General features: G+C 40.1%; 1 protein-coding gene across 3 annotated transcripts in view; it reads left to right on the forward strand.

Annotated features, from left to right (window-relative positions):
- The window catches only part of TRPM7 (transient receptor potential cation channel subfamily M member 7), a 96834-nt gene that overhangs the window by 23005 nt on the left and 61145 nt on the right, over positions 1-12684 (forward strand). For all 3 annotated transcript variants that reach the window (XR_012647188.1, XM_075007053.1, XM_075007054.1), the window contains exons 3-6: positions 4838-4876; positions 7479-7677; positions 10533-10746; positions 11758-11882. Coding sequence is in view for 2 of the 3 variants with exons in the window: in XM_075007053.1 (XP_074863154.1) it covers positions 4838-4876; positions 7479-7677; positions 10533-10746; positions 11758-11882 (577 nt within the window). In the remaining variant the exon portion in view is untranslated. The remainder of the gene's footprint in view (positions 1-4837; positions 4877-7478; positions 7678-10532; positions 10747-11757; positions 11883-12684) is intronic.

The raw sequence follows: 12684 nt of genomic DNA on the forward strand, positions 1-12684 counted from the left end.
TACCTGAGCAAGGTGAAGTGAAACTAAAATGCACGGTCAGGTTAGAAAAATGACCTCTCAGGCATCTGGTTAATTTGTGGAATTCGCTGGTTCTAGAAGTCATTCAAATATAAATTATCAGGATTCTTTACAGGATTTATTGACACGTGTTATAGCATCTTGCTGCCTCATTTTTTGTTTTGAAAACCACCTCCAATTACAAGTGAGATTAAATCTATTGTTACATGGCAATTTAAAAAATTGCTAGAATTAGAAATACTAGTTACAATTTAACTGCTTCTGCAACCCCAAGTAAGTGTTACTTAGATTCACATGAGTTTTAGAATTATACTTCTGCTTCCAGAAAGAGGTACTAGTTCAAGTCCTGCATATAAAACACACTTATAACTTGCTCAAATTCAAACTAATAGTAGTATTTTTCTGAGAATTTTTTTCAAGAATAATAAAGGAAACTGAGTTCTAGTTTGTGAAATGTATCACAAATGATTGATTAAATTCCTTGGAACCATGGGACCCTGAGAAGGTTTTAGAATTTACTGCCATGATCCAACTGAAACACATGGAAAACTTGCAAATGCAAGCATAGCAATTAGGAAGCTATTAAAATTTCCAGAGCATTTCCCAGGGAACAAAACAGTCTTTTGACATGTGTCTTTTCATTTTAACCCACTTGTAGCCTACAAATGAATTGTCACATTTGGCCAGTTCATTCTTTAGATGTTAACTTACGGTAGTTCCTGAAAATTGCACAAAGGACTCAGATATAGCGAAAAACATTTTTAGATGTTTTGCTGAATAATTTGTTCACTTCCTGTTCTGATCCATAGTTAAAGACCTTGTATGGCACTTATGAAAATCTAATTTCATATTAAATAGCGGAATAATTATACCATAATGTAACTTGTGAAAAGGCTCACATACCCACAACTTAAAGAGCTTGCTTTAGGATTTAATTTGCTTATTTTCAGCATATTTATAAAAATAAGAAGATGCAATATACTTTGCATTTAAATGGGTTTTTTCCCCTTCAGTTGTACTCTAAAATATAATATGGATTTGATTATTACAGGTCAGTTAATTGTTTATGATGCAAGTTACAGAAAACTGTGATGCAAATACAAGTTTTTTAAATTGAAGGATTCATTCTTAAGATTTTTAGCAGAATGGAAAAGTAAGAGACAAAAACCAAGGCAAGAAGATGATTAAAAGGAGATTTGGAAGGAGACAGCATTAGAACTTTATATATGTTGTCACAATGAATTCACTGCATTAACAGAACATTGTACAAGTTAGGCCCTAGCTTTTCCTTATGCGTACAGATCAAAATGACCCCAACCCAGAACAAAAAATCTGAACAAGACAAAGGAATGAGAAGGATCAACTGTAAAGGAGAAATGGCACAGTATTTAAGCTTTTGAGTCAGAGAAAAAGACAGCATATCACCCCCATAGGGAGTTGAAGAATATAAAAAGCTTCATAATATGTACTTTAATACCATAGTTTATCAAACATTTAATCATGGCTTTGACCTGAAACAGCTGAAGGAGTAATACTAAACATGGTAAGTTTTTAGTCTAGGGTAGAGGGTCCAACATGCATGATGGGATAAAGATCTGTGTGTGTTTTGGAAGAGGATCAGTGTATGTGTGTTGGGACACTTATTTTAAATATTAGCAACACTTTCTACAGGTTGAGGTGCAATCAAAGCTGAAATATTACTGCTGAGCGAATCAGATACACAGCATCTAGTACATTCATAGTGCTTCAGATTGGGACCATATGCTGCTCTCCTGTGTGATGCTTTGATACCTCCAGAAGTAATTGCAAATTGGTCCACCAGAATTACCCTCAGTGGGGGAAGAAACAAAGGAGCTCTGACAACTAGGCTTTGGCAGAACATTTGAAGGATATCTGCAGGAAAGTGTCCTAGAGATCTGCTGTAGAGGATTCCTGGGAGATCTCTGTGTGCATTAACAAACTTTTCCACTAGGTTCCCATTATGTATTTGCAAAAAGGAATGCAAACAGTACTACTGTTAATTTTGATCCCTTCTCCCATGTGCACCGTGTAACATAGGACACCTCTACTTCAAGTTTGGGTTCCATCACTTTCTTTTTAAAAGAAAGAGTCCAGCTTTTTTGCTTACAGCGCTGAAGCTTGGCATTGTAAATTTATCTGTAGCATGCCATGTCATTTATGGCCCATGCAGCCTTTGCAGAGCGATCAGAGAGATTGCCTTAAAAATGTCGATGAGCTCCTCAGCCAGTTTAAACACACTTTGAAGTTTGTCAGCACCTTTCTTTGGTGTTTCTGTTCAGCTTCGCCTTCATCCATACTTTCTCCATGGAATGCTTGGTTGTCTCATTCAGCAAAATCCTCATTAGCGAGAGGCATAGAATGCTATTCCAACAGCTGTTCCACATCATTCTCTTGAATATTGTCAAAGCCAGCCTCCCATGCTAGTTAAGCTGTTTTCAGAATGAATAGGGCTCTCTTCATATTCTAGAGTCTTTCACCCCCTCAGGATAAGGTGTGTGGGTTTTTTTTTTGTCTCCATCCCCCACCCACCTCTGTTTATCATGCAAACTTAGATTTCTTCCCAGGTGGCACCAGTGATCATCACAGCATCCACAATGATGAATTTTTTCCAAAATTCCTGGACTGTGGGTTTTCCTTCACCATTGGTTTCCTGGATGAATGCTTGAAAAGTTCTCTGTAAATAATGTGCCTTGAAGGTGGAAATACCCCAGGTCCATTCGCTGCATAATTGAAGTTGGTCTAGGTGGCATTAAAAATACTTCGATGTTTCAACAGAGGACTTCATGATCCAGGTGATGGGAACTAGCATTATCCAGAATTGGAAGAATCCCTACATGTCAGATTGTATTCCTAGCAGTACTTTTTCATTACAAGGACAAAATACAATAAACCCCCAAAATATGCTTCAGATTGTGCTGAACTCGCTTTAACGTGAGTTAAGCACAACTTGAAGGTGCTCTGTGGCTGTCTGCCTGCCAGGCTCCCTCAGTGGAGGGAAGCTAGGCAAGCAGATAGCTGTGCCACTGGGGCTGTGTGCCTGCCTTGCTTCTCGCAGCCTGGGGAGCCTGGCAGGCAGACAGCCGTGCCGCTGGGGGAAGCCAGGGAGAAGCGGTGCCTAGCTCCCTGTGGACTTGTCAGTTTTCTGGCTCCTATGAGCCCGGAGGACCACTTGGTTTACCTCACCCTACCCCCCCCCCCCCCCGCACCGACTTGTGTGAAAATTTGAGTTGTGTGTGGATCACAGGAACACATCCCCCACATAACTCAGTGTTTTACTGTAGTTCACAAATCAGTCACAGAATTTGTGGTGTTATCCAGACCTTTCTGTGTGATTTCTATATGGCAGGAAGACAAGATTTCATGTAGATTTTCACAGCACATGGGTTTTCACTTAGATACACAAGCAATGGCTTGAGCTTCTTGTCACCTTTTGGCATTGCTCTCTACCAGCAGAGTTAGGTGATTTTTAGAGGTCTTAAAGCCAGGAGCACATTTTTGTTAATAGAAATATGTTCTAGATGGCATTCATTTCCAATACAGACCCATCTTGTCTGCATTAAAAACTTGGCAAGGGCCATAGCTGCCTTAATCAATCGCTTTCCTAAGAATTTCAGGAGGTGCATCAGCTACCTCTGTGTCAACACTTGCTGCCTCTCCCTGCACACTCACCTTTTAAAATCTATACCTTTTCTGGAATTTGTGAAACTACCCTCAGCTTGCAGTGAAAGTTTCCCCAGCTGTCTCTTCTTCATCAATTTTTATGTCCTCGTTCAAGCTGATGGCCTTCTCTTGAATGAGGGCTAGGTAGATTGGGGTACTGTTTTTATGCAGATCTTCCAGCCATAGAGCCAGCATCCGTTCCTTTTTCCATTTTAGCACTTCCTTTCTTTGTAATCTTTACAGAGGAATGCTTTGAAGCATGCTTTGCATTACTAAGTGTCCTCAGCATTCTTGATAATAGTGCGCACAGTCATTGATGGCAGTTCAAGATGGTGAGCAATATCAACAGAATACATACCTTTTTTTTTTTACTATGCTTTATAATGTCCCATTTTTCCTCCAGAGTCACACTGCTGCAGCACTGCTTACGTTCAGTAACACCCGTCATTCTTCTAGTACTGGTATTACACTTAGAACACATTGTTTCCAGCCCAGGGGCTGAGGTACATGCATCTTAGAGGCATTTCCACTTGCTTCAGGTCCATGCCAATGTGAAATGTGAACTAAACATGCATGTGTATGGGGGACGTAAGTGTTGGAAACATATGGACATAAAGTGGAACAGTTCTGGTTTTTTGGCAGCAAGATAAATGTGAAACAGCATTAAGTGGGGAGACGTATAACAGGGACCACCATACAGTGTCCACACTGATGCTGCATTTCTCTAACTTTGTTACAAAAAACTTTACACTGCTCGTCAAGGAGAGCTAAAATCGGCAGAGGAACGTGTGTACCCTTCTGCTGTTTTGTAAATGAAACTCTGTAATGTAGACAAGGTCTAAGTTTGATTATAAACGTTTCAATGAGTATGGGTAAAATCTCTTTTGAATAGAAGTTGACTTCCTTAGCTAAACAAATATATATAGAGCATATATACTTTGTGCTAGCCATTCCTGCATAACTATTGCTTAATGTACTAATGTTAAGCAGAGGAACACATTAAGAGAAGTTTAAGCTTAGCTAAACATTTCTCATATTGTTATAGATATATTTTTTGTTCAATAATCTTTGTTCTGTATACTCATGAAGTGTACAAAAAAGTTAAACATGTGCTTACCTACGTGTCCCCCCCCCCCAGATGTCTTCCAGGATGTCAGATTTGTCAACAACTTGTCAGGTAACTGACTTTACTTTTAATGAAAATTGTTATATCTTTGTCTTGTTAAATATTTATTCAGAGACTTATTCCTTTTTTAAAAAGGATTTTAATAATATTACAAAATGACTATTCAGCAAAAGACTACAAATAGAAGATTTTTTAAAATGTAAAGGGTTATGTGGAAGATATATGCACAATGGGTTATTGTATAAAATTACATGCAAGAACTATATTTAAAAATATAAGGTTGCAAAGTCAAAAAGTCAGTGGTTAGGGAATAATAGAATTAAGGCCACTGGAAGCAAACACATTACTATATAGCATTTAATTACATGATTGTATGAGTTATTTTTCACTACTTCATTCTGTGTACAAAATGGACTTTGCTCACTTTGACCAGCTGAATGATGTTTTGTCCCTTTGTTCCTCAACATGTGGCCTCATCCCTCTTTACTATATGCTATACCAGCTCTCCTCTGAAGACAGAAATATTAATTTCCTTATGGGCTCCTTATAGTGCTTATTGTGAAATGCATGTTGAAAGCACAAATACCATTAACTCAGGTGCTGCTATGAGTGCTCAGCACTTACACAGCTCAGACCTGAGGATATCAAATCAGGCACCCAGAAAATGAGAACATGCCATTAGTGGCCATGCCTGAAAATTTTCTTTTTCAAATGACCTTGATCAGCATCAACATAAGAATACTGTAGCATAGATAGGGATAGAATCCAGTTTTCTAGGGTAGCATTCAGTTGCTTTATCCTTGGGGCCACCCTCTCTCTTATTGCCATCTCCTGCCTCATCCAGCTTCTGCCACAAATACAGTAAGGGTCCTAAAGACAAGAATAGTCTCTTCATTACACAATCTGGTTCATTCCCAGAGCAGATCTTTTCCGTGCACTGAAAGAGGTGAGAATCGTGTAAAAATATGGTATGTTGTTACATAATGAATGAGTGTATCATAATGCATCCACACAAGGCAATCTTTATTTGTCATTTTCTAACTGATGAATAATTAACGTTGCCACTTGAACAAGTTCTTTTAACAGTTTTTGTGTGTAGTTGCCTAAGTTTTGATAAAAGTGAACTAAAATAAAAATTACAGGATGTGGCATCAAACCAAAACCCATGTGTTTGGAGCCCGTAGGTCCACAGTACAGAACTCTGCCATTTAAGTTTACATAGTAACAAAGAGCAGTACTTGGCTGCCATTTGCTGGATGAGCACTAGAGGACAATAATAGAGACACTTTGCCGTTGGGTTTCACAGATATTTCTTGTTGAAAAAGGGATTCTGAGAGGGTTTGGGATTCCATTTCAGGCACTGAAGAGGCGTGTGCTTTAGTGGGGACAGACTGTTTTGTCCTGTCACTGGCAACACCTCTCTCAGCTCCCACCCAACAGGTTTCATCTTCTTTTCCAGTCCCCTCTTCCAATCTCTCTCCCTATTCCTTGTCACACACTTGGTCAAGCCCCACTCTCTTGGCTACTCACCAACTTGCTGTGGGGATCTAATCTCTGTGCTTTGATGCCTCCTGAGTCTGAGCGAAGTCCCAGCATTTTTCCCAACTTGACACACAATTTTGTTACAAATTGTTGGTGTGGCAAAGTTTTTTGGCAACTGGAAACAGGATCTTATATGAAAAGTATTGGTCAACCTTAATAAGACAGCTCTCCCAACCCTACCTAAAATATTTAGGAAAAAGGTAACTTAACAAATAATCAAACCTTTCAGGGACACTGCTTGTCTGCTGGCTGCTCTAATGTATTTTGCCCTCCAATTAGTTGTACTCTTTTTAGCTTTGAATAAGAGCCATCAGTGTTTGACATCATTACAAATCATCTGTACAACTTTTCTTTGAATGCTGGGGGAACTTCTGTCTGTGGAAAGCAAGAGAAAATCATTGGGAATTAGTTGTAAATGCCAAAATCTCTTGCCAGGTTTGATTACATCAGCCTGCGAGCCTCCTGATAGGAGTTGACGCATCCAAAGATTTTCCTATACTTTATGTACACTACAGGCCTTAGAGCAGCATAGCTAAACTGCTGTAGCCTTCTCCTCTGTAGGTGCTCTGTGCCTGCAGGGGAGAGCTCTACTGCTGGCGTAATACACCACTCCATCCCCACCCCAAACAAGCAGCGGTAGCTATTTCAGTGAGAGATGCTGTCCCACTGACACATCGTTGTCCGCATTGGTGCTTCTGTCAATGAAACTTTGGTCAGTTGAGGGTGGGGAAAGTGTGTGGAAATTCTGGTTTTCTTGTCTCTGATCCTGCTGTTTTTTTTGTTTTGTTTTTTTTTTTAAAGTGTCCCCTTTAATTACCCCAAGCATCCAAATACAGTATTTTAGGGTTACATATTTGAACTTAAAAAAAAAAAAAGACAGCTTTGAGAAGTGGGGTGTATTTGTATCTGTATCTACCAACTCACCTTGTATTACTCTACTGTTACTATAGTATACTATAGTACATTAATACAAAGTGAGTTGGTAGATACTGACACAGATACACTCCCCTTGTTAAGGGGTTTTTCTTTTTTTGAAAGTTCAAATATGGTTACCCTAATTTATAATGGACTACAAATGTAAAAGTAATGCATAATATATAATCCTATGCAGGTGCTGCTGTGGTCGCTTGGTCAGGCAACATGCTTGCTTTACTGCAAGCCTGGCCATGAAATATACAGATATCAAATTGTGTGAAAACTTCAATCAAGAAATAGAAGAATGGTCAGTGGAAAAACATACAGAACAAAGTTCAACTGATGCTTATGGTGTTATTAATTTTCAAGGTGGCTCCCATTCATACAGAGCAAAGGTATGTATGAAAAGACTTTTTTTTCCCCCCCCCCACCCCGTACCTTTACCCCCAGCAAAGATGTATGAATATTCCATTTGCAGTCACTAGACCAGAAGGGAATTTGAGAGGTCATCTAGTCCAATCCTCTGTGCTCATGACAGGACTATTATCTGGATCCAGGTGGGTACTGAGTAGGCTGCAGGATGGACATGAAGATACACACGCATGCATCTCAGAGCTGGAAGGGACCTCAGGAGGTCATCAAGTCCAATCCCCTACACTCTTGGCAGGACCAAGCACCATCCCTTTCTTTCCTCCCTATTTTGCCTCAGATCCCTAAATGGCCCCCTCAAGGATTGACCTCACAACCCTGAGTTTAGCAGGTCAGTGCTCAAACCACTGAGCTGTTCCCCACCCCTGGAAAAGGTGAGTGTGCCATGGTTAATTCCTGGCAAGCTACTAGATGCTTTGTTTATCTGAGCGTTAACAGGTATGTCTGCCTGCAGCTCCCAGCACCTGTGGTTTCCCTTTTCCAGCCAATGGGAGCTGCAGGAAGTGATGCAGGCCAGGCGACCACGTCCCACAGTTTCCAGTTCATTGTGTGTCTGGCCCAAGGACTGTCAAATTGTGTGATGGAAATGTAATCAGTTTGCTCTCCGGGGGGATGGGGAACATGGAATTTATGAAATTTCACCACACACTTAGATGACTTGGGCTGCTTGAGTCCCAGCTGGCTCAGGGTCGTCAGTTTCCCTCCTGCAGCTTTGCAAAGCCTTCTGAGGGGAAATTGATCGACCGTGAGCCTGTCAGCGGGGAACCAGGCAGCCTTGCTGCTTGAGTCCCCAGCTGGCTTGGGGTCCTCCATTCCACGGCTTTGCAAAGAGCTGAGAAGAGGGGAAATTGACCAACCCTGCACTGGCTGGGGGCTCAAGCAGCAAGGCTGCTTGATTCCCAGCTGGCTCAGGGTTGGTCAATTTCCCCTTGCAGAGGCTTTGCAAAGCTGCTGGGGGTGAGGGGGTGGGGGGAGATTGGCCAGTGCTACACCCCATGACAAGTTATCTCCATCTTCTGTAACCATAGTAAATATAAGTCAATGGGACATTTATGAGCAATCAGTGCTGTTGGAAAAGCTGTGTGTGCCCTGGAATTATGTTGCATTGAAGCGTGCTGTCTTACTGAAAAGGTTGGGATCCACTAGTCTAGTGAAATGGAAAGATTGACAAGGCAATGAAATTCCCATACCTGTGTTGAGGTACTGTCCTCCCTATTATAAGCAAGAGTCCTATTATCCCAAATTTTGACTTCTCTTTAATTCAGCAGTGCCCAAACGTTTCCTGTCTGCCCCCACTCCTTACCAATAGTGGAATCTGTTAGTGCTCTTATTCCACGACTGCATAGTTGGCTCAGCAGGGGAGTTCTGCTGACTGCGGAACTGGGGGTGGAGGAGAGGCAGAGATAGAGGAGGCACTGGGGGAGAAGAGCAAATGAGGGCAGAGCTGGTTTGGGGGCACAGGGGAGTTGTGAATGTGGCTGAAGCTTGTTTGGGGATGGAGCTTGGCCAAAGGCAGAGTGGGGGTGCATGGTGTTCCCTCCTTGTTCCCCCCACCCTTCCTCAAGGGGAATGGTCCATTTCCAACCATACAGCCCTCTCCTGACATTCTTCCATGCCTCTGCACAGGTGGGAGCATGCCCCACAGTTTGGGGATTACTTCTCTAGGCAGTCATTTTGAAACCAAAGACACTGTGATTTACCAAATTACTGTCTAGCTTCATTTAAAGCCTTTGCTGCAAATAAGTAGAGGCTGCTAATATTAGGGGTGAGGAGACACACACATTCTGAACCTTTAGTTTGTGAAATCTCACTTAAGAATGTGAGTTCCTAATTCATGCCAACCTCCCCAGTTGTGTGAATAATAAACTTATGGTTCTGCCTCACTACCATCGAAAGTCTGCCCAGATGCTGGTTACTAGGAAGATCGTGTTTGCTCTTACAGATGCTCTATATCCTTTTTGTGAAAGGTACAATTAACTTCTGCTACATTTCTTCTGTTTGGTTTTATGCTTGTTCTGGATTGAGAGTCATGGAGACTGAAGTCCTCCATTTATCCATAGAAATGGGTTTAGCATGTATAACAGCACTGCAGATTTCCCCCTTACTGTCTTTGCAGTGTACCTCAATCCTGGAGGAACTGCTCTAGGAGTGAAAAAATAGTTCAGTCTCCATACCTTTTCATTACTTGGCACCTCTGCTGAGACTGCTAACTAATTAGTGTCACTTATGATGATGGTGGTGTTACTGTGGAGCCCTGCACACTGGGGACTGGTCTGACTAAGGTTTCAATTCTGCCTATTGCTCCCACTTGTCTGTGTGGCCTGTGTTACCAATGTAGCATTATTCCAAAGAGGATTGTGTGGGAGTGGGGTGAATGGTTGTATGTTTTTCTACAGTTTTAAATATTTTTTTGCTTGGGATATACAGACAAAAAATACATTCAGCCTCAGCAATTGAACTGGTAATATTTTTGGCAATGTTCTAGATTTTCATTAATATCCTCAAATTTAGAAATGCTTATGAAATTGTCCTATGACAGTTTTTTTTTGTGGAACACACTGTGATTAATGTGATGGACCTACATCTCACCTACCTACAGCCTCCCCCATTGCTTCAAAAGCTTATTTCCATTCTCTGTTTGAATTTTGGGAGAACCTGCAAACACTTATACCAGGTTTCATTATTCATAAAGAATGGCAGGTGCATATTTTTCTTTAACACAGGAGTCAAAATTACTTCTTCTCATGGATCTTCCTTGCCACTTGTGTAATGGTTTATTATCAGAAACTGCTAACCCACACAACTTATTTTTTTGTCTTAGTATGTGAGATTGTCATATGACACAAAGCCTGAAGCCATTCTGCAACTTATTCTTAAAGAATGGCAAATGGAGCTGCCCAGGCTTGTTATCTCTGTACATGGTGGGATGCAGAAGTTTGAACTTCATCCACGTATCAAACAGTTGCTTGGCAAAGGTCTTATTAAAGCTGCAGTAACAACAGGTGCCTGGATTATAACTGGAGGAGTGAACACAGGTAAGTTTAAAAAAAAAAAAATATATATATATATATATATATATATATATATATATATATATATATATATATATATATATATATATATATATATATATATATATATAAATTTTATACCGTGCTTCAAATAAAAGTATAGACTCATGTACACAGTTTAATCACATTCTAGTTATTAAATAAAGGTAGTAATACCTGTCTAGCCTGAAGAACAAAATATTTCTCTCTCTAAAATGTGGAAGTTTGACTGGCATTGCAATTCAACATAAATATCTGAATTTTGTCTTGAGCATATGAACTTAAATCTTGTGGTATTGTGTAATACAGAACTTATAAATAAAAAGGTGCTGCATTGATCAGTAAGGATAAACTGCTATAATAGCTTTTGAAATTGTCAGCGTGTAATGCTCGTGGTTTCACTTCACTTTGTATCTTCAAACTGATGTGTGTGTTGCTTCAAAAATATGCGGTAATGTAGTGCATCTTTTCTATTGCTCTGAGGAGAGCGGCTTGTAAAATAAGCTCTTTCATATAGGGCTGCCCTGGTACCATGAGGTTGCCAGATATTCAAATATTTTGGATAATAAAGAGGTGTACTTAGCAATGCATAACACTAATGAAAAACAAGATTTGATATTAAAAAACAAACAAATGTATACAGAGTACTTTATCAATGTTACTATTGTATACTGTAAATTTATACTGATTTGCTGTCTTTCTTTGTATTTTCTTTCACTATACTGTACTTGTGGAAAATGTAACTAAAATTTACTTATGGTTAAAATGCCGGTTATTTGAGAGTTCCAGATGATAGAATGCTGGATGTGAGAGAGTTTATGGCATATGTTGTAAAATTACTAGTAATTCTTAGTGCTGTTTCCGTTAATTTATGTTTTGTGCACAAGTCTTTATGAGATCAACTAAATGAATTCCCTCATCTTCCCAGTAATTGGTGAAGTTAATGCTGAAAAGATATAGTTTCAGTATACAGAATATTTTCTTGTGAATGAACAGGTGTTGCAAAACATGTTGGTGATGCCTTGAAAGAACATGCTTCCAGATCATCTCGAAAGATTTGCACTATTGGGATAGCTCCTTGGGGAGTGATTGAAAACAGAAATGACCTCGTTGGAAGAGATGTAAGAATGGGCTTATCCAGATGAAATAACTTTTAACTGTGTGATCTTTATTGACTTTGTTTTAATAATCTGCTCACGTTTGCTGTCTGATTGTCTTTTGTCACATGGAGGTATTCCTACCTTCACTCTGGGAAATGTTTCAGTAGAGTAGACAGTTGTATCTCCGAGGAGCAAGTTAAAGTAGCCACAGAATTTTCTCCCCTCCCCCCCCCCACAAATCATATGATTTGTGAACAAGCATAAGAAATTACAGCTCCATGGGATAGTTTTTCCGAAAAGTTACGAAACCTGACAATGCAGTAGTGGGGAGATGTTCCAAAGTAACCGTGATGTAAGAGCACAAGCCCCTTAGAAAGTAAATGTGTTTTTCCAAACTCTTTAAAGGGATTTTAAGGTGCCTAGTGTTTGGGGTTGGACTCTCCATTTTTTTAAGCAGCAGTGGAAAATGTTCCCCAAAGTTATTTGAGTAAAAGTACAGCTACTGGGGGTGTACTTAGGTACAAGTCGTTGGTGTGTCCCTGCAAAATACTTGAGGAAAAGTGCACACACGTGCACGCTCACCCCCAATCTTGATTGTGCTCAAGTATTCATAAGTGAAAGCAGCTACACTTTTACTCAAGTGTCTTTTTGAGTACTTTCTCCATCTGTGCTTTTAAGTTATAGAGCAAAGTGCATTTAAAGCAATTGGAAATGGCTTCTGGCAATGGCTAGCCCTTTCCACATGTGGGAACTCTCTCCTGGCTGAGGTGGCTTTTCTGCCTGCTGTGCTAACTGCCCACCTAATTCATGGTGAAGGATTTCA

Source organism: Carettochelys insculpta, chromosome 12 (genome assembly GCF_033958435.1).
Source record: "Carettochelys insculpta isolate YL-2023 chromosome 12, ASM3395843v1, whole genome shotgun sequence".
Lineage (NCBI taxonomy): Eukaryota > Metazoa > Chordata > Testudines > Carettochelyidae > Carettochelys > Carettochelys insculpta.